At 40.1% G+C, this 24,850-nt stretch overlaps 2 protein-coding genes across 11 annotated transcripts in view; one reads left to right on the forward strand and one right to left on the reverse strand.

Moving 5' to 3' along the window:
• The window catches only part of LOC148353493 (uncharacterized), a 59,604-nt gene extending 49,640 nt beyond the window's left edge, over window positions 1-9,964 (reverse strand). For 5 of the 6 annotated variants that reach the window (XM_088350988.1, XM_088350989.1, XM_088350986.1 and 2 more), the window contains exons 1-4: window positions 9,838-9,964; window positions 8,176-8,424; window positions 5,168-5,282; window positions 4,343-4,516 (exon numbers count right to left, since the gene is read on the reverse strand). In XM_088350988.1, the coding sequence (XP_088207114.1) occupies window positions 4,343-4,516; window positions 5,168-5,282; window positions 8,176-8,366 (480 nt within the window). In that variant the 5' untranslated portion in view covers window positions 8,367-8,424; window positions 9,838-9,964. Of the gene's footprint in view, window positions 1-4,342; window positions 4,517-5,167; window positions 5,283-8,175; window positions 8,425-9,643; window positions 9,814-9,837 lie in introns of those variants that run through there. The other variant, XM_088350985.1, reaches the window with a different exon arrangement.
• A 2,831-nt stretch (window positions 9,965-12,795) lies between these two features.
• Window positions 12,796-24,850, forward strand: part of LOC148353494 (uncharacterized) — a 74,298-nt gene continuing 62,243 nt past the window's right edge. For 3 of the 5 annotated variants that reach the window (XM_088351262.1, XM_088351263.1, XM_088351265.1), the window contains exons 1-2: window positions 12,798-12,969; window positions 18,523-18,746. In XM_088351262.1, coding sequence (XP_088207388.1) covers window positions 18,553-18,746 — 194 coding nt within the window. In that variant the 5' untranslated portion in view covers window positions 12,798-12,969; window positions 18,523-18,552. Of the gene's footprint in view, window positions 12,970-18,522; window positions 18,747-24,850 lie in introns of all 5 variants that reach the window. The other 2 variants (XM_088351266.1, XM_088351264.1) reach the window with 2 other exon arrangements.

The raw sequence follows: 24,850 nt of genomic DNA on the forward strand, positions 1-24,850 counted from the left end.
TTGAGACAGATCATGATAATTTAAAAATATAACTGCACGGGAAATAAATGGATAAAAATTAATTAAATTAATATAATGAAGATGGACAAAATATTTGCTGTGACGGGGAACACAGTTGAGAAAAATTAACAAGACATCCATTCATCCATTGTCTGCGCCGCTTATCAACAGCGAGGTCACGGGGGTGATGGAGCACACCCCAACTGCTTTTCGCACAGCTAACAGGGAATACCCTGAACTGATTGTCAGCCAGTTGCAGTGGAACTGACAAAAGACAATGGCGTCATTTCATTTTTGAGATAGACACATTTTGGAAAAATACTTTTGATGGGCCAAGAGCAACATTCAAGCGGTGAATGTACTGTGGAATACGCAATCAAGGCCTGGAACACAATCAAGGACATTAAAAAATACATCTGCTTGAAGTTACATTAGAGTCTTGTAAATAAAATAATCCATACGTAATGAGGAAGATTGATAAATTTACCTTGCAAAATTATATACGCTGTTTTATTTCACTTGTACTCATAAAATTTGTACTGAGTTTGAACACAGTTGGGAGGAAGTTTTTAGAAGAGGCCTGTGTTTCGGAATGTGCCTTGTCTCCCATTAAACAGATAACAAGACTTTATCACCTTTTCGAGAAGAGGAGAGTGATACCATTCCCTCGGGAGGAAAATGAGTTAACACCCTTCTCCCAAACTTCAAGGACTGCGTGCTGAGCTCAATAAGTTCTGGTAATTTCTGACTGTAGAACGAGACACGTGAAATGTATTCAGTCAGACTTCAGTATAATAAGGGTTAAAATCGTACACTAGCTTTGTCCGCAGTTGATGAAAAATTGTCATAAGCTCTCAAGAATGACAATACAAAGGAAATTATTATTATTATTATTATTATATCATTGTTTTTTTGAAATTCAAATTATGAAGTTTTGGACGGATAGAAAAATATTACAAAAACGATAGAATATGCTATACAGTAATGTAAAACAATAAAACTATCCAAATGTTTGTCAAATAGCTTAACAATAATCAATTCGAATGACCATGCACCGTTAGAGTATCGCCCACATTGAAAACATTTTTGGATGGCGTTTTTCAATTTGGCGGAGTCATTCACCTTGACCGTGAATTACCTGCCTTCTTTGTAAAATATTGTTATCTTAAACAAACTTATTATGGCCTGAGAGGATAATGCATCGGTTATGATTTTTACAAAAAGCTAAACATAGAGTGAATCATAACAGTAAAAGCGTTTTATTTGGCTGGTTGATGATTTAACTATATATCTACCCTGGTCATATGCCTCGAGAGGGATGACCAACAGCAAGATAGCACATACAAACTCAAGTGAAGATGATAAAAAATAAGAAGGGAAAATAGAAAAACACACACACAGAATTTCTGGACAATGGCCAATCCACAAACGAGAAAACACCATGTCACTCAAGTCAGGGTGAGTGATTCTGATGATGTTAATAGTTAAACAAATTCAGTGACTGAAACTAGTACAAAGCCAAATTTGAAATTTAGAGCTAACAATTTTGAAAAATAAATTGTTTATTTGATTTGGAGTCTTGGGATCTGGTGGCTGTCGAGTCCGCCAAGGATGATAAAGTCTGGGGCCTAGTGAGTGGGACATTAGTGTGAATCCCCATTAGACTTGCAGAGAATTAGTTGTTTTTCAAGTCAAACGTACATTCAAGATGATGTGTCGTAAATTCCAGGAGCTGGAGGACATGAAGCAGACATCTGGTTGTGGTTAGAGGAGATAAAATTTACGACTACTTTAATCCCTAGCGGCACTGCACCAGAGCTATTGGGGGCCTCAGGCCCTCAACAAAAAGATAAGGGAAGACCAGCGTCATATCACGTATCCTTATTGATGCCCTTGCCACCATGAAGAACCTCAGGAACACCATGACCCAAGAAAAAGACATACAACAGGAATGGCTCGATTGGCTTTACTCTGGCAGCTGGTCTCAGGTGCTGATGAAGATCCGGTGGCCATTTTCTGGAGTTTTGGTAATCTTCCTTCTCCTGTGTGGCGTGTGTTCCTGCTGCATCGTGCCCGCCACCAGAAGGATGGTGTCAAGAATGTTTGTTGCCCATACGTACCATTACAAACTGATTCCCGACCCACAAGACTCGGATGATGATATCAACCTAGACAGCGTTGTCTTATGGACTTGTCCCTACAGCCCCAAGGGAAACTCCCTTCACTGCACATACCACTGACACACGAAGATCCGAGCAGGTAAGGCCAGTCGGGCCCCTGCTTACATTGCAGCCGACAGACTGCCAACAAGTCACCCAGGCTCGGGTTAGGCCATGTGGACACCACCATGCAGGCAGGGTTCTTTTCTTTTTGTTTTATTTTGTTTGTTTTAACCCCTGGCGGGGTGGGAGGAGGGGAATTTTTTCCTTTTTGAAGGTTTTTGCCTCTTCATGAAATTACCAACCTGTTGTGTTTCTTAATGATGTGTTAACTTGAAACCTCTGGTATTGTTTTTATTGATATTCTTCAAAATTCACGACAGGGGGGAAATGTAAAGTGAGCTACTTTTAGTTATTGTGTATTTCTCAGACTCCTATGTTACAAATTAACTTGCTATGAAATTAACTTGTTTAACCTGTTTTTCTATTTCAATACACAAGTAATCATTCACACACACACACACACATATATAGCCTCACTCAAAGATTCATGCATTTCAGTATTTTTCCATTGTATGTAATGCGCATGCGTGACTACAATAAATGCGCTACTGCACCCGGAAGTATATTAGAAAGATCCGGACAGCCATACGTGCCACGTTGCTCTCGCTGACGAATCTTTTTCCTACTGCAGTAGCAAAAACTTTGATTCTTGCCTTTGTCTGAATTTCTTGGTCAGCCGTGGGGTCTGTCTCTTTTAAACCCGACACCAGGTACGGCCAACAAACACAGACTCTCAGAATGGTAGCTGTCCATATCACTTGTTTTTGATTCTAGTTCATTGTTGATGGCACAGGAGGTAGAGCGTTTGTCTTGGGATCAAGAGATCGCAGTTCGAATCCCGGCTTGTCCGTGTTACATGTTGAAGTGTCCTTGGGTAAGACATTGAACCCCTAATACCCCCAATAAGCAGGTTAGCGCCTTACATGGCTGCAAGGCCGCTATTGGGAAATGTGGAGCACATTGTAAAGCGCTTTGGGAAGTCATTGACTTGAAAAGCGCTATATAAATGCAGATCATTTCATTTCATTTCATCATTGATGAAGAATGGTTGATTCTGGTTGATTCTTATGGTAAAAGGTTGACGTCATGGATGTCTACAGGCCTTTCCACATGTTGCTCACATTCAGTTTTTAGTTTATTGATGAACAAGAATAGTGCTAAATAAATATGTCAGTTATACGATTTCAATGTCTATCCGTGTTGTATACTTGGACTGGTGAAAAATTACAGCTCTGTTGGATATAAAAAATTGTTGTGCAAGTCATTAATCTTGGTGTGGCACACTGATTTACGAGGACATTTAAAAGTGGCACTCCACACGGAGAAGGTGGCTGACCCCTTGTCTATTAAAACAAAACAAGAAAGTTTTCTAGGGTCTGCAGAATTGAAAGACATCAAAACTACTTTATCACAGGACCCGACTAACACAGTAACCCTGTTACATCAATTTTGAAACACTAGCTAGTTCTAAATGAACAAAAGATGAAAGTAGGAGAACCCATGCAATGCTAGCACTAAAAAAATGAATACAAGACCACACAGTATATGTTGGAATACCAAATGGTTGTAACTAAAAAAAAAAACACGAAAAAAGGAGACACGGGGAACATAATCACACATAAATTGAACAACTACATAATATAGACATATATAATAACAAATACATAATATCGACGAAACATTACTAAAAATTAACTTTCACCCCATTGGCAGGAACAAAATACTTTTTTTCATGTATGTTTCTTTTCTTCTGTGATATTGTTTTGTGAATATAAATATTTTTAAAATTAGCGCAATCGTCTAGCAAATGTGATTTGCACTCTGTTTAGAAAAGTGATTTTGACATTTTCAAGTATATATATATATATATATATATATATATATATATATATATATATAAAATACCTGAAGTTTTTGAGTTTTTACTTGCCTGCATGTATGTGTCAGATCAGGGGATGGTGCAATGATATTATGGGTTATACATATGAACATCAATTGACTTGACTTAGGATAAACCTAAATCAGGCTACATTTTCTTCCAATTGGGTGGTATTTTATCGTTTAAAATGTGCAACTGTATTGGTCGATGCGATTTGTTTGCTCTGTTCAAAAGCAATTACCGTGTTTTGTGCGTTGATATCAGCGCCATGCTTCACCAGCAAGGTGACGGTAGAAATGGACGGGATGCTGGAGGCCAAATGCAAAGCCGTGTTTCCATCCACATCCACCAGGTTGGGGTCCGCTTTGTTTTCCAGCAGGATGTTAGCGCATGTGTCGTGCTGTTCTTGCACCGCCTGATAAAAAATCAACAACAAAAAGTTTGGGAAAGAAAGGACATCAATGAGGATCATACAGTGCCATGCAAAAGTATTGGCTACCCCCTAAATGACTACCTGTGTGCCATTAAGTCTAAGTTGAAATGCATCTGAGTAGACGACATTATGAAGCAACATGAAATCATTATAAAGACCAAAGAACACACAAGGAAGGCTTGAGATTAATTTATGGAAAGGTTTAAAGCAGGAAAAGGATACAAGAAGATTTTACAACATTTGCACATCTCCAAGAGCAACGTGCAAGCAATGATATAAAAATCTACTGCAAAACTAACAAGACCTGGCCGTCCCTCTAAACCTTTGGCATAAATAAGAAGAAAACTAATCAGAGAAGCAACCAAGAGAAAAATGATCACATTGGATGACCTACAGGCATACAAAGCTGAGGTGTGACATAAAACAACTATTAGTCAGAATCTGGGGGGGCAATATTTCACTTTTACGACTTTTCATTTGGGATCTTTTCACAATTTGGTCTCACATTTTGTTGGTTCTTAAAAAATATATTTTTTAATCTATACGTTTGAAGCCTGAAATAGGGAAAATGTCCAAAAGTCTTTAGGGGTGCAATACTTTATCAAGGCACTGTATGCGGGTGTCCGAGCTTACCTTAATTAACGCGGATTTGTTTTGGTTGTCGCATAAATTGACCTGCGCGTTATTCTCGATGAGGAAAATCACCACCTCCACATTTCCGCAGGCACAAGCGAGATGGAGTGCTGTTCTATAAAAACATGAAATAATTAGAATTAGGGATGCATTGTAAAAGTCCTTTGTCCTTTTCAACCAATACCAATAACCGATACAATCAGGCTTCTGGATGACTGATACTGAAATCAGTCAAATTTAGATTCGACTTGATGCTATATTTAGAAACTCTGATTATTTTATGTGTGATTATGGCCCAGGTCTCCAGTGCCTCACGGACTTTATGAAAAGGAGAAGAAGAGACATGACCAATTTAATAATAGGACTATTCCATTTGATATAAAAGGCTCAGAAGTCCGTACAATCACAAGAGCCTGTTGTGACTGATTACGGCTGAGCTCCCTGATGACCCGTGTTTAGTACAAAGAGGTAGCGAGGACACACAACCAAATTGAACTCATTGAATATCATAGCAAGTGAGGATTGAGTTTACTAGCCAATAACTGTGACATCATATACAGTCTTGTAAAAAGGGGTTTGTCTCTTTCCTGAATTCTGTGTTTTTTTGCATATTTATCACTCACTGAGGTTTCAGACCTTCAAACCGGATTATATCACACAGGGACGAACTAAACAAATAGAAAATTGCGTTTTAAAAATTTGATCGCATTTTTTAAGGCACAAAAAAAGAACTGTCCTGTCCTATGTCAAAATGTAAGGGTCACAAAGCCATTTACTGTCATGAATTATCAACTTCCCACACCTGCGCTCACCCTTTACCCTCTCCCTATTTAAGCACTTCATTCTCGTTCACTCCGGGTCAGGCCGTCTGCAAACCTCAGCGCATGCAAGGCAAGCACTTTGGACTCTAGCTCCCATTTTGATCTCGACCTGTTTCTTGTATCTATCCCCGATCCAAACTCCGTTCTCCTGTCCCGACTATCCGTATCATGATTATGTTTTCTGTATCGATCCCCGATCCAAACTCCGTTCTCCTGTCCCGGCTACCCGTATCCTGATTCTGTTTTCTGTATCAATTCCCTATCCAAGCTCCATTTTCTTGTCCCGGCTACCAGTATCTGAATTCTGTTTTCTGTATCTATCCCCGATCCAAGCTCCGTTCTCCTGTCCTGGCTAACAGTGTCCTGATTCTGTTTTCTGTATTGATGCCCAATCCAAGCTCCATTCTCCTGTCCCGGCTACCCGTATCCTGATTCTGTTTCCTGTATCGATCCCTGGCTTCCCGCTCGTTCCAGGTACCCGACTTGTTCCGATCTCCGACCACGCTTCGTTTGCGAGGGCATCCCGCTCCTCCTGCCCATCGAACACCAGATTTCAGTCTTTTTCCTCTCACCCTGACCTCCCTGATCCCTCACTAAAGCATTGTGTGAAACATTACGCATTTGGGTCCCCTGCTTGTACAGGTCGTGACATTTCCCAGGCTGTAGAGCTCTGACAAACTACTCTCAGAGCCATTATCCACAAACACAGAAATCTGGCAGATTTGAAATAATTTGCGCCTTAATAAATGGAATCGTTTTGTATTTCCTCGGGTTGTCTCAATGTAGTGTTTGTATGTACTGCCAACATATCCTGTAGGTGTCACGGTCGCCATGACGACCAGTATGCCACGCCCCCGAACTCAGGCTGAAGCAGATCAGCTGATTTCTGTTCTGCTATTTAAGGCTGGATTTTGGGTTTGGCGGGTGCTGGTTCATTACTCTTTACTACTCATTATTCACAATCCCGGTCTGTTATGCCTTGTCCTGTTTTAGTCTGTTATGCCTTGTCCTGTTGAGTTCGTGCCGGAGGAACTCTGTATTGTTCTGTTTTGCCTCGGAGTATTGGGCGACTTTTATTTTATTAAATAAAACCTATGGATCGTCAACGCATTTGAGTTCTCCCTTCATGCCTCCTGCCTCCGTTCTGGTCCGGTCACCTTCCACGCCACCACGTCCCGTGACAGTAGGTGACTCACAATCTTGACTCTTTCTGGGAAATTGATGCTGAGGAGGAGATGTGTTTCACACCTTTCATTGGGAGTCATTAGGTGACCAAACCCCCCAACAATTCCAACCCCTAATGTTGAGCGCTAAGCAGGGGGGCAAAGGGTACCAATGTGTTAAGTTTTAGTTATGAAAGGGCCGGGGAGCGAAGCAGCACCCTCTCAGTCTTTGGGCGGGCACCCAAGACCACTGAGGTGATAGTCTCTGTCCATTCATCCATTACCTGCACCGCTTATCCTCAGTCAGGTCGTGAGGGTGGTGGAGTCCATCCCAGCTATCTCCAGGCAGTGGGCAGGGAACACCCCAAACTGGTTGCCAGCAAGTGACAGGGACAGAGAAAGACAACTCACTCAATTTGGACCTGCCACTTAACCTGACAGGCATGTGGGACAGGAAGAACATGTGGGACGGGGAGTACATGCAAACTTTGCACAGGAGATGGCCCATGACCTCAAAAGTTTGCCGCGGACGCGCTAATCACACAGCTGCCGTGCCGGGTCGCTCTGTGTGATATTAAAATGTGAGACTCCTTGTGACTTGACTTGATTATCTGAAACCTTTAAGGGTGATAAATATGCAAAAAAACACAGAATTCAGGAAGGGGGCCATTTTATTTAAAATCGCACTGTAACTATTGACCCAACAATTTTTGTGCATCCCCTGTTGGTCGATCCATCCGTAGATGCCTAGACTTCATTCAATTTTGGTGAACACAGCTTTGGCCAAGAGGATCTGACGTCATCAAGTGGTTACCAAGACTATCAGGTGTTTCGAACCCTGAACCATGACACCCTCCCACTAGCAGGCCGGCAGTGGTGGCCAAATCACTGCCCATCTCCTCCTGGCTTCCAGTTAAGCGCCTCCAGCATGCTCCCTAACCAGCAAGAAGCTCTTTCTGCTGCTTCCCCCATCCTGATTAGAATCCCACTGAACATTGTGGTCAGTCCGACTGTCCCCACAGACCTGTTGTCCTTGTCCACCTGATTGACGTCGACATTTTTGACAAGCTGCTTCAGCGTTGCCATGTCACACTGCGAAGCGGCTTCATGGAACATTTCCATCTCCATTTCGATAACACGGCAACCAGCGCCCACTACTGGAGTGCTATCAAACCATGACGTTTTCCTCTTTGGGATCTTGAATAGTCGCTTCATCCTTGCACCAAGAGATGCTTTCGCACTTGTGGAGGACCTCTAGCGGGGAGCTCTCATTCTTTGATTAAAAAAAAAAAATAGGGAAACAAATAAAACAGATCTTACTTTTCAATTTTTCCTCAGTCTTATTCTAAAATTGAGAAGCTGAACAAACACGCGAGGAGCATATTTTAAAAAAGTGCCTTGCAAAAGACATATTGCCATATTTCAGGCTTCAAACTCATACAAAGAAACTCAAAATATTGTCCAAGAACCAATAAAATGTAAGACACAATCGGGAAAATAAAATAAATGTATTCAACATTTTATATTGTGCTAACGAATGAAAAAATTTAAAAATAGGCGTTTCAAAAATATTGCAAAAGGCAGAAAGAGAGGGAAAATGGAGTGAGAGAGGGAAATAAAGCCAAAGAAAGATGGGGTAAGAAAAGACAGAAAGAGTAAGAGGAACAGAAAGAAAGAAAGAAAGAAAGAAAGAAAGAAAGAAAGAAAGAAAGAAAGAAAGAAAGAAAGAAAGAAAGAAAGAAAGAAAGAAAGAAATGAAGGGTAAGATAGAGAAAGAGAGAAAAAGAGAGAAAAAAGAGAAAAAGGAAGAGAATAAGAGTAAATGAGAGAGAAAGAGAGAGAAAAAGAGAGAAAGAGAGATAGAGATAGTGTGGGAGAAAGAGAGAGAGAGGGAGATAGAGAGAGGGAGAGAGAGAAAGAGAGAGAGAGAGAAGATAAGAAAAAGAGTACAAGAGACACAGACAGTTTTTTTGGGAGTGGCATCTGGCTTGGCAAAATCAACTGGACATGTTTAAAATTGTGCTTCTCTCAGTGTTGTCTTACAGGTCGGACTGAATCTGTTAATGGGCCTGATCTGGCCGTATGTTTGACACGACTGATCATCTACCTTTTTTAGTTTTTCAATACATGATGAATGATTTTCTTTTCTTTCTTTATATATGTAAATCATTCAGTCCCTATTAAAAGTCAAATATTTTAGTGGTTGACCCGGTAATAACATAAAAATAACATTTCCAACAGTAATTAGGTTTTTATTTTTGAAAAATACATATCAAACTGGTAGCCCTTTACACTAAACTGTAACACAAATGTATTTATATGCTTCAAAAATGTTGTTAGAGAAAACTAGAATTGTATTTTTTACTTTGATACTTTCAATATTTGTTTATTCATCTGCTTTTATTTTATAATGCTTTCGGAAGTTCCGGTAAACGACCACTACCGTGAAACCAAGCTTTATCATTTTAATGGTAAAATGGAAAATCATTTACCATTTAAAATGGTCCGCATTTATATAGCGCTTTTCAAGTCAATGAAGACCTTGATCACAAACATGTGGTTAAAAGTTTGACCATAAATCCTATAAATCAAGTTTTATAAACATAAATGAATTTATGGGTCAGTTTTGAAGCGAAACAAAAGTAAAAGAAGAATAATAACCGAGTTGACTTGAGAGCATACTCACACTCTCTCTAAACGTGCAGGACGGTTCCGATAAGAAACTTTTTTTTAATAATATATACGTTTTCTGTGAAGTGTTCCCAACAAAGTCAGAAAGAAAATAATTCAATGCGTCACGCCATCATTTGGAATACTTTGTTGTGACACATATAATTGTCTCTACCAAGTGACGTCATAAGCTGACGTCATTGTTTTAGGTACTATACAGAATGTGTTCATTAGTATACATTCTTATGTAAATGATTTGTTAATTCATTTTATGGAAAGAATACAGGAGGTGTCTTGGTCTTGTTTTGCGCACTAATTAGAACTCGTTGCTGCTGATTGTTATTGCACTTCTTTTCATTGCGCGATGACACGGTAGTATTTTTCGTTCATAAACATTGCACTATTATTATAACTGAGGACATTCTCGCAGCACTATGTTGTAAAGAGTCTCGCCTCATTATCCTGACAGTCTTTTCTCTTTTTTTTCACTTTAAAGTTTGAAGTTTACCCTGGAGTCAGCAGGGGCGTAACCGGAAAGGGTGGGAATGGGGGTTTAGTGCCCGCCCATGGACACGCTCTGGCCACCCAAAGAACACTCGATGTAACTATCTAAAAAACGAAGAAAAGAAAGACAAACAATAGAAGGAAACAATGAAATAAAAAAGACAAAAATAATACAAATCAAGAAAAAAATAAAAAGCTGGGGGAAAAGAAACGAAAGAATAAAAGATAAAAAGGAAACAAAAAAAGCAGAAAAAATCAAGAATTGAAAGAAAAAGTAAGAATAAAGAATAAACTATAAAAAATAAAGAAAGAAAAGTAAAACATTAGAGAAAAGAGAAGAAAAATAAACAAAGCAAGAAAAAAATAAGAAGCTAGGGAAAAAAGAAACAAGAGAATAAAAGAATTAAGAAAAAAAGAAGAAAAAATTCATCTCATCTCATTAGCCGTACTGCTTATCCTCATTAGGGTCGCGGGGGGGCTGGAGCCCATCCCAGCCATCTCCGGGCAGTGGGCAGGGGAAACCCTGAACTGGTTGCCAGCCAATCGCAGGGCACACAGGGACAGACAACTCATTCGCTCATTCACACCTAGGGACAATTTGGACCGGCCAATTCACCTGAAATGCATGTTTTTGGAACGTGGGAGGAAACCGGAGTGCCCGGAGGAAACCCACGCAAGCACGGGGAGAAAATACAAACTCCTCACAGGAAGTCTGGAGCTGGATTTGAACCCACGACAGGTTCCCATGACATGAACTGTGCCGCACAAGCGCTAACCACTGCGCCGCCGTGCTGGGGAAAAAGAAACCAAAGAAGAAGAAAAAAAATCAAATGAAAAAAAAAAGAAGAAAAAAGGCAGGAAAACCTTTGTTCAGTAAACCACTAATAAACATGTAATATTCTGCACAAAATACATTCATACATTTTTGAAAAATCTATCATTCTACTAAATTAAATAACATTTATTTTTTCACTATGTCGTTAACTTTTAACTAATTTAAACATTTTTATTCTAAGCAACATTGAGACTGGGAGGTTGGTGGTTCGCGCCCCGGCCGAGTCATTCCTAAGACTTAAAAAGTGGTCGGCGGCGCCCTCTGTTGGCTGCGGCTGCATCGGCTCGCTACAACGGGTCAGGTGCAATCGACATTTCGTTCTGTGTGCATTGTTACACAGAATGACAATACAAGGAAATTATTATTATTATATTATTATTAAACCGGAATCCCGGTATGTCACAACAAAATGTCTATTAAAAATATTGAATTTATAGCGCGACGATATATAAACGATAAAATACAAACAATAAATTAAAAAAAAAGATAATGAAACACATCCCTGAAAAACACTGGAAACAGTGCTGTCCAAAAATATTTGGGGGGTGATAATAGAAAAAAATTTTAAGATACAGTGTCTAGCGAAAGTATCGGCCCCCCAGAAAAGTTTTTGTCATTTTACCACGATTCAGGCTTCAAACTAAAAGCTATGAAACTGAAATTTGTCTCTAAATATTTCATATTATATTTACAACGAAAAAAATGAAAAGTGGGTGTTGCAAAAATATTACCTCTTGTTCTCTATCTTTCTCTTTATTTTGTTTTTCCCTCTCTTTATTTCTCCTTCTCTTCTTATCACTTATCTCTCTTTTGTTCTCTCTTTCCATGTAATCTACTCGTTCGGCCCCGTGAGATTTTTTTTCTACCCTGCTGCCCCCGAGGTCAAATGAGTTTGACACCCCTGGTGTTGAATTTGCATTTTCCAAGCAAAAGCCGCCTCTAGAGGTCAATTATAGAAATGCCATTCCACTACGCAAATCCGTTTCTCTCGTTTGCAAAAATACATAGTCGCTTTTAATTCACTAATTCGTTCCCCCGAGAGACTACAAATTTCCAGTATAAATCATTGATTACATTATAGTAGATTATTTTGTTAAAACTTCGGAAGTACTGAATCATTTGTTCACCTAACACAAAAATTGAGTGTTTTTTGGTTTGAACAAATTTATTGACACTAAAAACAGAAAACAATCATGACAATCTAAACAGCAATTAAGCACATTCACAATATTATATTCCAATATTACGTTTTTAACAGCAAACACAAAGTGAGGTTTGAACAAACCTTCTCGAAAATCAAACATATTCACAATTCATTATATAACATCTTTGTTAGTGCCAATAGATCCGTCCAGGCCAAAGTCGATTGTCCTCGGTCTGAACAAATCCACTGACACCAACAGCAGCAAAACACAGCCATCAAGCATATTCACAATTTTTTTATATTTGACAATATGACGTGACGATATGACGTTTTAACATTTTTTCCTGACATTTTCAACATCAATTAAACAATTTCAGAGTTATTTTCTTTTAACAGTAGTTAACCAGCGTGTAAAAGGCAATACTATTGTGCAAGGGCATAGCTCTGCCATCCCAATATGACCGAAGTGAGTGCAATTCTTAATAATGTGTGCTTTTACTCTGTCTTCTGTCTGTTTCTTTTGAAAATGTGGCGTTCAAAAACGTCATTTGATAGAGATCTTAGAGAAATTCTGCTTTGAGTCGTGCAGTAAAGCAGAAAACGTTTGTTTAAAAATAACCGGAAGTTGTCATACAGACCCTCGTGAGCGATATCGCTTAAATCAGGTAGGGTATTTTTAAAGTCCTTTTTAAGAAAACGAACCATTTGAACATGTTCCCGTTAATGGTGATTTTAATGTAATATAATATATATAATGTCATACTCTGTATGATTTTTTTAGAGTTAATTAATATCAACGATGGCGTGCCACGGTGTTAGGCGGGAGGCATTAAAGCATTACTCATTTGTTTTCTGAAATATTTTTTTCAAATCGAGAGGTTTGTAGATCGATCAAACATGTCTTTAAAATGTCTTTTTGTTGGTTAATTAAGAAAAACATCGTAATTAACGAATAGTATTTATCCTTATTTTTTCAATTACGTCATGGACCTTTCCAGGTGACAATTCTATTTTTGTAATGGGGAAAACCGCGTTTAACAATCCAAATAGGTGATTTTTTTGGTCCTAATTTTCATTGCCTTTTTATGGTTTCAAAAACTTAATATAAGATTTAAAATTGCACGGAAATTGATTACGATTTACAGTGGAACCTCGGTTCTCGACCATAATCCGTTCCAGAACCCTGTTCGAAAACCGATTTGGTCGATCACCGAAAATCGTTTTTCCCATTAAAAGTAATGTAAAATCGTTTTAATCCGTTCCAACACCCTGGATGTTTACAATGAACGTAAACATGGAGCTAACCCAGGCTAATGCCAATAGGGTACAGTGGGCATTTGCACGTCACACTGGGTATTTGTATATTGTATTCTTTTTGCTTTATTATTGTATTGTTCTCAGCTCAGGGATGCTGCTGGAAATGTGAATTTCCCTTCGGGGATGAATAAAGTTATCTCTCTCTCTCTCTCTCTCTCTCTCTCAGTAAAGTCGGCGCCAAAGGTAAACAGGATGAAATCCATATCATTTACAGTATTTTGTGATATTTTTACGGAAGAACTTTGCTCGCACCTTGTTTTGATATCTATCTATCTATCTATCTATCTATCTATCTATCTATCTATCTATCTATCTATCTATCTATCTATCTATCTATCTAATCGTAAAAATTTAAAAAAGGATTATGAATAGGATTTCTTACCTTTGTGGTGGACGGTGGGGAGAGAAAAATCATCAAAAGTTTTTCAACCTCTTCCAAAACTTGCGGCAGTTGCTTGCTTATAGCGCTAACTTCCTTAGCCGCATCACTCGATTTCACAACCTCCTTATTCTTAACTATCGTACTGATAGTAGATTTAGCCATGCTGTATTCACTGGCAAGATCGAAAATTCGTACATCCCTTACATATTTAGCTATTATGTCTTTCTTAAAGGCAATAGTTGGACGAACAACTTGTTTTTTTTTTCACCTGTCCTGCTTGCACCGACCTTCTTCAGAGGCATAATTAGGGGCTAAAACACCCGTACGCCGCTCAGCATCGCACCCTAGCGTTCGAACTCCGATTTTTTGACCGAACAGCGAAGCAAGAATTCCTCGAAATTTTGGGTCGAACACCGATTTGTCCGAACTGAGAGGCGTTGGAAAACCGAGGTTCCACTGTATTTAGTTTACCGCTAGAGAAAGAGCTTGAGCATTACAGTGAACCCTCGCTTATCCCGGGGCACTTTCCAAAAAGAACCCGCGGTAGGTAAAATCTGCAAAGTAAAAGCCTTTATTTTGTTATATCTTTTGTTTTTTACAATATTAGTTTATGATTACAGTATTACACAATTCAATAGTGTTTTAAAGCAAGTGGTTCCTAACTGGTCTGATCTGACTATTCCACCCTAATGACAGGGAAAAAAAATCCACTTGTTAAATGTATGGAACGGAAATAAATTTAAGCAGAGATCATAGAATATAAAACAAAACTACCAGCGAAACAATTTCAAGTATTGTATATACTTTCATATAAGCGTACAACGCATTTGAGCGACCCCCTGAAACTGCTTTACATTAGCCACACACTAAAATATGTTTGTACCCAAAATATTAAAACATTCTTTACATAAATAACAATTCTTACATATATGTGTTGATAAGAAAGATCAATGTACTGGTAAAAATGCTAGAATCATAGCATTTTCAAACAATTTACTTTATTCTCTAGCAGACACTCTTACAATATTTTCATTTTTCGCAATCAATTCGATTGTTCTTGTCACTGTTTTCCAATTTCCCTTTCCCTTATCACCATCTTTCCAAGGGCCCATTATAATGGGAAGAAAAGGAAATAAAACAAACAAAATCAGAAAATATGGTACTCTAAAAGTAACTATCTTGTTACAAGTTACCATGTATACTCGCATTGAAGCCAACCCCCTAAAACTGCCTAAAATAGCCACATAACAAAAGTGTAGGCATTTGTACACTCACCTTTAGTATTTTGGAGGGTGAATTGTCTGTACTTATTTACATATCTAGAGTGTAGAGCATTTTTTTTTTTTCAAGTACTCATTTCTGTACAACAAGAAATATCCTACTAAAGCAGTCAAAAAGCACACACAATATCATATACATTTCATAATAAAAAACCTTTGGTTTAGGGAGGGCTGATTTTAGTTAAAGAAGCTTCGGGGGAGCTGAGCACCCTGTCACGGTTGCTATGGCGCCCAATTGGCCCCGCCCGTGTGGCGCCAGCCGTGGCTCCTTGACAAATTGGCTTCCCTTCTATTTAAGCTCAGTGCTCTCACTTACCCTTTGTCGGTCCATCAACGAACCTCAGCCCCGCAAGACATGGGTTTTGACTCTGTCCGGGTTCCTGCCTGTGTTTCCTGTCCGGTATCGTTCGCGTCTATTTTTGTCCTGTTTATTATTGATCTCCAGTTCGTTCCCGTCTAGTTTGTGTTGTTTAATTTCGATATCCTGCTTTGATATGAATGCTGTCTCTCCCATCCTGTCTGGTATCGACCCCATCTGTCCGATATCTGCTCGGGCAATTGGTATCGATCTTGTGGGCCTCATGCTTTCTGTCATTCCACGCCAGACTGCTGCCTAACGAGCATGACTGCCCATTTTCCTGTAAGATAAAAGGCTTGTGTGAGAAGCGTCACGCATTTGGGTTCTCCTCCTGTTCCAGTTCATGACACACCCAGAGTGTCTGACTCGTTAAAAAGATTTTTTTTCATTTCACTTCAAGTAATATAACATGTAAAATCCAATTACGTTAACATATTAATTAAAACATTTTGCTTTAAAATTATATTTTTATCAATTAAATGTTCATTTGAAAGACAAGTCAAGTCATGTTTATTTGTGATGCCCTTTATCACAAGGAGTCTCAAAGAGCTGCACAGACTACAGACTACTATTACTACTATCCCCTGATCTAAAACCTACATGAGGGCAAGGAAAAACTCAAAAACCTCAACATGAGGAAAATGAAAAAACCTTAAGAAAGGACTGCACATTTTTCCCCCCTTTATTTCTCTATTATTTTTTTCTGTTTCTCTTAATTAGTTGTGCTGGCTTCAACAGCACAACCCACTGCCACTACTGCTGTAAGCACAGTGACAAAGGGTTGGGCTGGCGAAACCAGCTCAAATATTAGCTCAAGCTAGCTGTAAACACTGTCAGCGATGAGTTGGGCTGGCATAGCCAGCACAATCATTAAATGGGGCGGGCTGATGCTATGCTAACTCATTGGCATCGATGCTGTAAGCAGAGTGGAAAAGAGTTCGGCTGGCAAAGCCAGCCTAAACATTAGCTCATGCTAGCCGTAAACACTGTCGCCAATGATCTAACAAGTCATAATAATTGCTAAATGCTAACAGCTTCATGCTAACAAATTATGCTCACGGTTACATTTTAACAATAAATGCTAAAAGCTACATGCTACGGATACATACTCATGCATTATGCTAACGGCTACATGCTAACGAGTCATGCTAATGGTTGAATGTTAACTGTTTCATGCTAACAAATTATGCTGACGGGTCAATGCTAATGGCTACATGCTAACACATTATACTAACAGCTACATGTTAACCAGTTCTGTTAAAGGCTACATGCCAACGGCTACATGCTAATGGCTTCATGCTTACAACTTATGCTAACGCTACATGCTAAGGAGTCATGCTAAGGGCCAAATTCTAACAAGTCATGCTAACGGCTGAATTTCGGGTGGGTCCATTCAAAATGAATGGTCCATTTTGAATGGGCCCATTCAGTATGTTATTACAGTGTAACACGGTGTTATTACTTATCTTATTACTATAAATGTGATTGTTTTTTTTTAGGCTTTCCACAATGCATCTCGTTATTGCTAACGACTACATGCTTACGACTACATATTCGATGCCATCGGTATCATCTTCCAGATCCGGCACAACTCTCACGATTGCCTCAGGAATTTTCTAGTTTTCTCTCTGTTTTTCCCTTTTTTCCACTTTCTCTCTTGTTCTTTTCTCTCTCTCTATCTTAATATTTTCTTTCTTTGTTTGTCTTTCTCATTTTTGCTTCTCTTTTGCTCTCTCACTCTTCCCTTCTCTCTTTTTCTCTACCCCCATTGTAATAGTGTCCCCTCTTCCAATGGATTTTACAATACAGTAATCCCTTGTTTATAGTGGGGGTCAGGTTCCAAAACTAAACTGATAGGCGAAATCTGTGAAAAGAAATCTTTATTTTATAATTATTGTACACTGAAACAAAAACCACAACAAAACAAATCTTTTAATTTTGCTTTTAATGAATGCCCTCCAATATGGGAAAAAAAGAACCACTTTAGAGAACCTTTAGGCATTTTATTCAAAAACATGCAACTGGCAATGTTAAGTGGAGCCTTTTTCTCTTAGCCTGAATGCTTAAACATTTTGTTACCCAAAACGATGCTTTTTATACCTAATTATTGGGAATTATCTCCTGGGATAACAATGGGGCGGCAGTAGCTCAGGAGGTAGAGCGATCGTTTTAGGATTAAGGGATCCCAGTTCGAATCCCGGCTTGTCCGTGTTACATGTCGAAGTGTCCTTGGGTAAGACATTGAACCCCCAATTACCCCCAATAAGCAGGTTAGCGCCTTACATGGCTGCACAGATCACGGCCGCTATTGGGAAATGTGAAGCACAATGTAAAGCGCTTTGGGAAGTCATTGACTTGAAAAGCGCTATATAAATGCAGATCATTTCATTTCATTTCAATGGTATATTGCATTCTTAACAATATTGGCGGCATATTATCTCTGATTGACACTTTTATCAGACCTCAGTTGGGTTAAAGCAATTTTAATTAATTGAATTTTTATGGCACTCTTGGGCTTCCATGGTAACATAAGCTAGACTGATACACCGGAGACCTCCACAGATTTTGCCACTATGCTGCAAGTGACACTACCTGGGCGAAAGAGGAGCAAAAGCGGGGCTAGGAATCAAATGGACTGAACCATTTCAAGGCAGTGGGGTATTTCCGTTACTATTTAATATTTTTATGTAGCGTTTTTTAATTATATTTAAGCCTATCTTGTTCCTTTTTATGGAAATAAGAATTTTTAAAATGCTATAATTTTTGAGGGTGCTCTGATAGTCTGGTTACGCCCATGGGTTTTATAGCCTGCTGCTAATATCTGCTGTACGGGTGAAATCCGTATCCAAGTACGAATAAATAACCTGCTTCTACTTTTAAGGATCAACAAGTCAGTCAAGTTTGTGTGAAGATGAAGAAACTGTTTTCCAAGTTGCGGACCCCCAACACTGAGCCACAAACCAGCGACCAGCCGGCCACTGGCTATAATGTCAAAGTAAACAAGCTGGAAAAATTGCACAAGGCTGCCTGGCTCGGTGACCTGAACAAGCTGCAAAGTCTCGCCACGGCCAATCTTGATCTTAATAAGCTTGACAAACACAACAGGTAAGTAAAGAAATCACGCTAATTAGTAGGAACGTACGAATACTGTTTTTCTTCCGTCATGGCACTACCATTATTTTCCCGTGTTTGGATAGTCAAATCAAGTCAAGTCATGTTTATTTGTTTGGCCCTTTATTACAAGGAGTCTCAATGGGCAGCACAGACCACAGATTATTGCAAACTACAGACTATTATTACACCATACCCTGATCTTAAACCTACATGAGGGCAAGGAAAAACTCAAAAACCTCGTGAAAAAAGCTTGAGAAAGGGCCGCACATGAGGTCAGCCCCCTTCCAGGATGACCAGGCTGAAACCAATGTTGTAATACAAAGTTATTGTCAACATGAAATAAGGTCATATAGAATAGAATGGTGTTTTAAGCCTAGATTTAAACAGTTCGACTGAAGTTGCAGATCAAATCTTAGTGGGCAGAAGAGCATTCCACAGCACTGGTGCCCAAATGAAGAACGCCCTCGACCCTTACTCTCCTGTTTCGTTCCGTTAGATCCAGTTCCCGCACATTTTGTGTTGTCTTGCTTCCCTCTCTTGGTTCAGTTTGAGTTATTTATTGTCCCAACACTAAACACTGTTGACTTTCTTTCTTGGTTTTTTTTCCCCCGTTAGAGTTCCAATCATAGATAGATAGATAGATAGATAGATAGATAGATAGATACTTTATTCATCCCCGAAGGGAAATTCACTTTTCCAGCAGCATCCCTAAGCTGAGAACAATCGAAAATAACTGAGAACAATCGAAAATAACACGGGAGCTGCTGGAGTGGCTGCCATTCGTGACGGCGCCGGAGAAACGATTCAATCATGCATTGTCTATCATGTTTTTGTTTTATTACAGCTTATTAGTGTGTCCGCATTTTACAGGGTCTCCCAAAAGTCTTGGGAACATTTTGACATTGAAGATCTCAGAATCTATTAAGGATATAAAATCACATCTGGGTCATTCTGAAGGCTTGTAATCTTGATTTTTACAAGAAATGTTCAAAGATGGAATGTGAGAACTAACGGTCACATGGTCACATGACTCACATGAAGTTGATATTTAAATTATTTCCAAATGCGTCCCAGCATTGCATTGTCAATGGTTGCAACAACCTGTTATTCATGCCTTCAGCAAGTCCATGTCTCTTGGAGTAAGGGGCACATAGACCAATCCTTTCACAAATCCCCGCAAAAAGAAATCGCATGGTGGGAGATCTTGGTGGCCAGGACATGAGATCACGATCTTTCTGCCCAGACTGTCCAGTCCATTTTTCTGGCAGGGGTGTGTTCAGAAACTGTCTAACCCTGAGGCTCCTGTATGGTGGCGCCCAGATCTGTTGGAAAATGAAGTCACCAGACCCTTTCTCACTTAATGTATCCATTAACCACCTTTAGCATGTAGAGGTACTTCTCAACACTGACTGTTGCTTTTTTAAAGAAGAATGATCCATAGACAGCTTTCTTCAACATAACACAAATCACGGTCACCCTTATGGAATCTCGTTGATGCTCATGAAGTTCATGTCGGTTCCCAGTACCTTAATATGCAAGTGTTATACTTGTTATGCCATTTTGGTAAAAAATCACCACATCTCTGAAAAAAAGCAGGTCGGCAAATCCGCCATCTTCTATCTTCTGTTGCATTGCAATGCAAAATTCAGAACGAGCTGGTTTATTCGTGTCCTTCATCAGTAACTTGTAATGCATCATGTGGAGTCGTCTTCTTCAGACATGCTAAACGGTTGTTGTAGGACACTGAAGTTCCTCACTGGCTCTTTAGAGGGGCTCCACTGGAAAGCAGTTCCAACTTGTTCAATCATATCTTCTGAAGTCGAGGGGTATCCCATTCTTTTAGCTGGGCATAACCACCTATCTGTTCTGAATTTACCATGCCATCTCACTATGGACTTCCTCCCTGGTGGCTTCTTTTCCTTCTTTTCTGCTAAATGTATGTTGAACAACTGTCCATGGTTCAGTTTTTGCAAATTCATGCACACAAATCTTCAGGTTGAGTGACCATGTCATGATGACTGATGTGACTCAGCCGTGCCCGCTCATGGAGGTAGAGCACTCGTCTTGGGATCAAGAGTTCGCAGGTTCGATTCCCGGCTCCTCCGTGTTATGTCGAAGTGTCCTTGGGCAAGACACTGAATCCCTAATGCCCCCAATAAGCAGGTTGGCGCCTTGCATGGCTGGCAAGACACTGAATCCCTAATGCCCCCAATAAGCAGGTTGGCGCCTTGCATGGCTGCATGGCCGCTATTGGTGTGTGAGTGTGTATGTGTGAATGGGTAAGTGTGAAGCACATTGTAAAGCGCTTTGGGAGGTCTTCATTGACTTAAAAAGCGCTATAAAAATGCAGACCATTTACCATTTGGCGCCAACCGCAACGGGTTCTTATTGGCTCCCTGTCACTATTTGAACCCACTCCTGTCTGTCCCCTGTTGTCAGGTCGTCTGCGAACCTCAGTGTATACTAGGCAAGCTTTTTTCGACCCTGACTCCCACCTGTCCGGTTTTTTCTCCCGTCCGTCTACGGCAACGACCTGTTTTTCTCCTGACTACGTCTGCTCTCCTGTCCCGGCTTACGACCTTTTTTGTCCCCAACTACGTCTACTCTCCCGTTCTGGCTTATGACTTGTTTCTGACCCTGACCACGCCTTGCTCTCCCAGTCCCGGCTACCGAACAGTTTTTCCGTCCCTGACACCGCCATCGCTCGCTACGGAAGATCCACTTCTGCGTTCGGATCACAATCCGAGTATGAGAGCGACTTGCTTCCCGTGTCAAGTGAGCATCGGATCGCAGGCGTTGCCCTTTCTCTCACGTAGTGATGACGTCACGTCGCGTTGTCCCGGCGCCGATCGAAGGCGACGCGTCACGTCGAGCTCTCATAATTTTCTTCATTTTATCGCTTTTCTTTATCTCTACAACCTACTCTATTGTGCAATATTCTAGAGAGGAACTACTGTTACTACGCCCTGTTGATATTACGCCTTTTAATCCCCCACTTTTATCGGATATTGACAATTTCAGTGCTGAAATAAGAAATGAGAGTTGTCGGGTTCGAACCCGTAAACGGGGAAGAAGAGGTTGATTATTGGTGAAAGCTGGAAGAAGAAATGGACGTACTCCTATTCCTAGTATAGTGCTTGCTAATGTTCAGAGGCTTTATAACAAAACTGATGAGTTGTTTATGAGGATACATACCCAGAAAGATATACGTGATTGTAACAATCTTTGTTTTTCTGAAACTTGGCTAAAACCATCACATCCAGATTCCTTAGTCCAGCCGCCGGGATTTACGATTTTCCGTCAGGATCGGGAAACAGATCTCACAGGTAAATCCCGAGGAGGCGGAGTGTGTTTTTTGGTGAACGACAGCTGGTGTACGGATGCTCGGATTATATCCAGTGGATGTTCTGCTGATTTGGAATACGTGACCATTAAATGCAGGCCTTTCTATCTTCCTCGTGATTTCTCATCAGTGACCCTCACCGCAGTATATATCCACCCCAGGGCCGACGTCGATGTCGCACTAAAAGGATTAGCAAGCACTAAATCCAAGTACGAAAACAAGGATCCCAACACGCTATCCATAGTATTAGGTGATTTCAACAAGGCCAATCTTCGTTCCGTACTACCAAACTATAAACAACAAGTCACATGCCCAACCCGTGGTGACAAGATCCTCGACCACTGTTATTGTCCAGTGAAGCAGGCGTACAAATCTGTCAACCGGTCAAGTCTGGGGAATTCTGATCACTCCACGGTACTACTCATACCCGCCTACAAACAGCAGTTCAAGCAAGTTCCACCTACCAAACGTACCCATCTGATCTGGTCACCAGCTGATGTGAATAAACTGCGTGGATGTTTGGAGTGCACGGACTGGGAAGTACTCAAACACGGGAATGACATCAACGAGTACACGGACACGGTGTCGGATTACGTACGTTTCTGACAGGAGCTCTGTCTACCTACTACGTCCAAAACTCAGTACTCCAATTCAAAACCATGGTTCAACAAGTCCATCCGGAAATTGATCACTGCTAAGGACGCCGCCTATAGACACAAGGACTCGGACCCTGACGCTTACCGACAAAGGGTGTTAAGGCCGCTAAAACGTTCATTCCACGATAGGGTAGACACTCAGGACTCCCGAGCTCTATGGTCAAACTTGAAGCTCATAACTCATTACAAAGGACCCAAAGAAGACTATTGGTAATGTGGACGCTACTCTACCCGATCAGCTCAATGACTTTTATGCCCGATTTGACAAGGCCAATAGTAGTACTCCAGTGCCAGCCCCGGTGACCAAGGACGACAATCCTTTGATCATCAGTGAAGAGGAGGTAAGACGCGATTTCGGGAGCTTAAAAGAGAGGAAATCACCAGGCCCCGATAAACTCTCACCCGGCCTTCTCAAAGAGTGTGCTTCTCAACTTGCCCCTGTCTTTACTGGTATTTTCAATTGGTCTTTGAGTTTTGCTACTGTAAACTCGTGTTGGAAGCACAATTGTACCGGTCCCGAAGAAGAACAATGTCTCATGTTTGAACTATTATAGACCCATAGCACTCACATCAGTGATCATGAAAACTTTCGAGAAGATCGTATTGAAATTCATGAAGTCCTTTCTACCATCGAATCTCGATCCATACCAATTCGCGTATCGTGCTAATAGAAGTTTAGATGATGCCATTTCAATTTGTATTCATGAGATTCTAAGTCATCTTGAGCATTGGAATGAATACGTTAGGGTTTTATTCATAGATTTGAGTTCGGCTTTTAACACTATCATTCCTTCTAAACTGCATTTTAAACTTCTTCATGACCTCAATTTTCCCGTTTTACTATCAAATTGGATTTTAGATTTCCTTTTCAATAGAGAACAGTCCGTTCGCATTGGTGAGAAAGATTCATGTTCTATTGTCCTCAACACTGGTACGCCTCAGGGCTGTCCATTGTCTCCAACTTTGTTTTCCCTATTCACACATAATTGTCAACCCAATTCTGACCATTCACCATTCGCTAAATATGCAGATGACACCACGTTTACTGGCTTTATTTCAAATGGAGACGAAACTGAATACCGAGCAGAAATTGATTCACTTTCCACCTGGTGTCATGAGAGTAATCTGTTATTGAATGTAGGTAAAACTAAGGAGATGATAATAGATTTCCGTACTAAGCCTACCCCTCATGTGCCACTGTCAATTAATGGTAGTGAGGTGGAACTGGTCCATTCATTCAAGTTTCTGGGTACTTACTTGTCAGCTGACCTCACATGGACTGTCAATGCTACTGATATTCTTAAGTCAGCCAGACAAAGGCTCTACTTCTTTCGTCAACTTAAAACATTTGGAGTCTGTCAATCTATTCTAGTCAATTTTTATCGTGCTATCATTGAATCCGTTTTAACTAGGTCAATCACAGTTTGGTTTAGTCGCGTCAGTCAGAAAGAATTGTTAATGATGGAATCAGTAGTGAGGACGACAGAGGAAATAATAGGTACTGGCCTCCCGTCCCTGAAAAGTATCTACATCAATCGAACTAGAAAACGGACACTAAAAATTGTAGACGATCCCAGTCACCCTGCTCGCAGGTACTTTGATTACCTGCCGTCAGTTCGCTGTCTTCGCTCCATTGCGAGCAAGACTTCACGTCTTAAAGAGAGTTTTTACCCTTCAGCTATCCGTATGTTCAACAGGAATTGATTTAGGTTATTATGTATAATATTATGCCAACCGCGTTCCTCCGACCTATTCTACTCTAGTCTTGTTATTTACATATTCTTTCTTTTTAAACTATTCTATATAATTACCTTGTATTATACACTACAATATCTTTTTTACTCTATTCTTTTTATTCTTTTAAATCTATTATTTTATCATTATTGAGTGTTCTCGTGTCAAATGATTTCTTGTATATATCATGTTCATGGTTTATACTGGCTGAATAAACAAATACAATACAATACAATACTCTTTGTTTCAATAAAATTGTGAGAAAACGTTACGCGATTGGGTCTACCCTGTGTGCTGGTCGTGACAGAACACCATTAATGGGGCGGGGGAAAAAAAAATAAGTCGCCTTACAAAAAACTTAA

The sequence above is a fragment of the Urocampus carinirostris genome, chromosome 13 (genome assembly GCF_059441175.1).
Source record: "Urocampus carinirostris isolate Australia breed hairy pipefish chromosome 13, RoL_Ucar_1.0, whole genome shotgun sequence".
Classification (NCBI taxonomy): Eukaryota; Metazoa; Chordata; class Actinopteri; order Syngnathiformes; family Syngnathidae; genus Urocampus; species Urocampus carinirostris.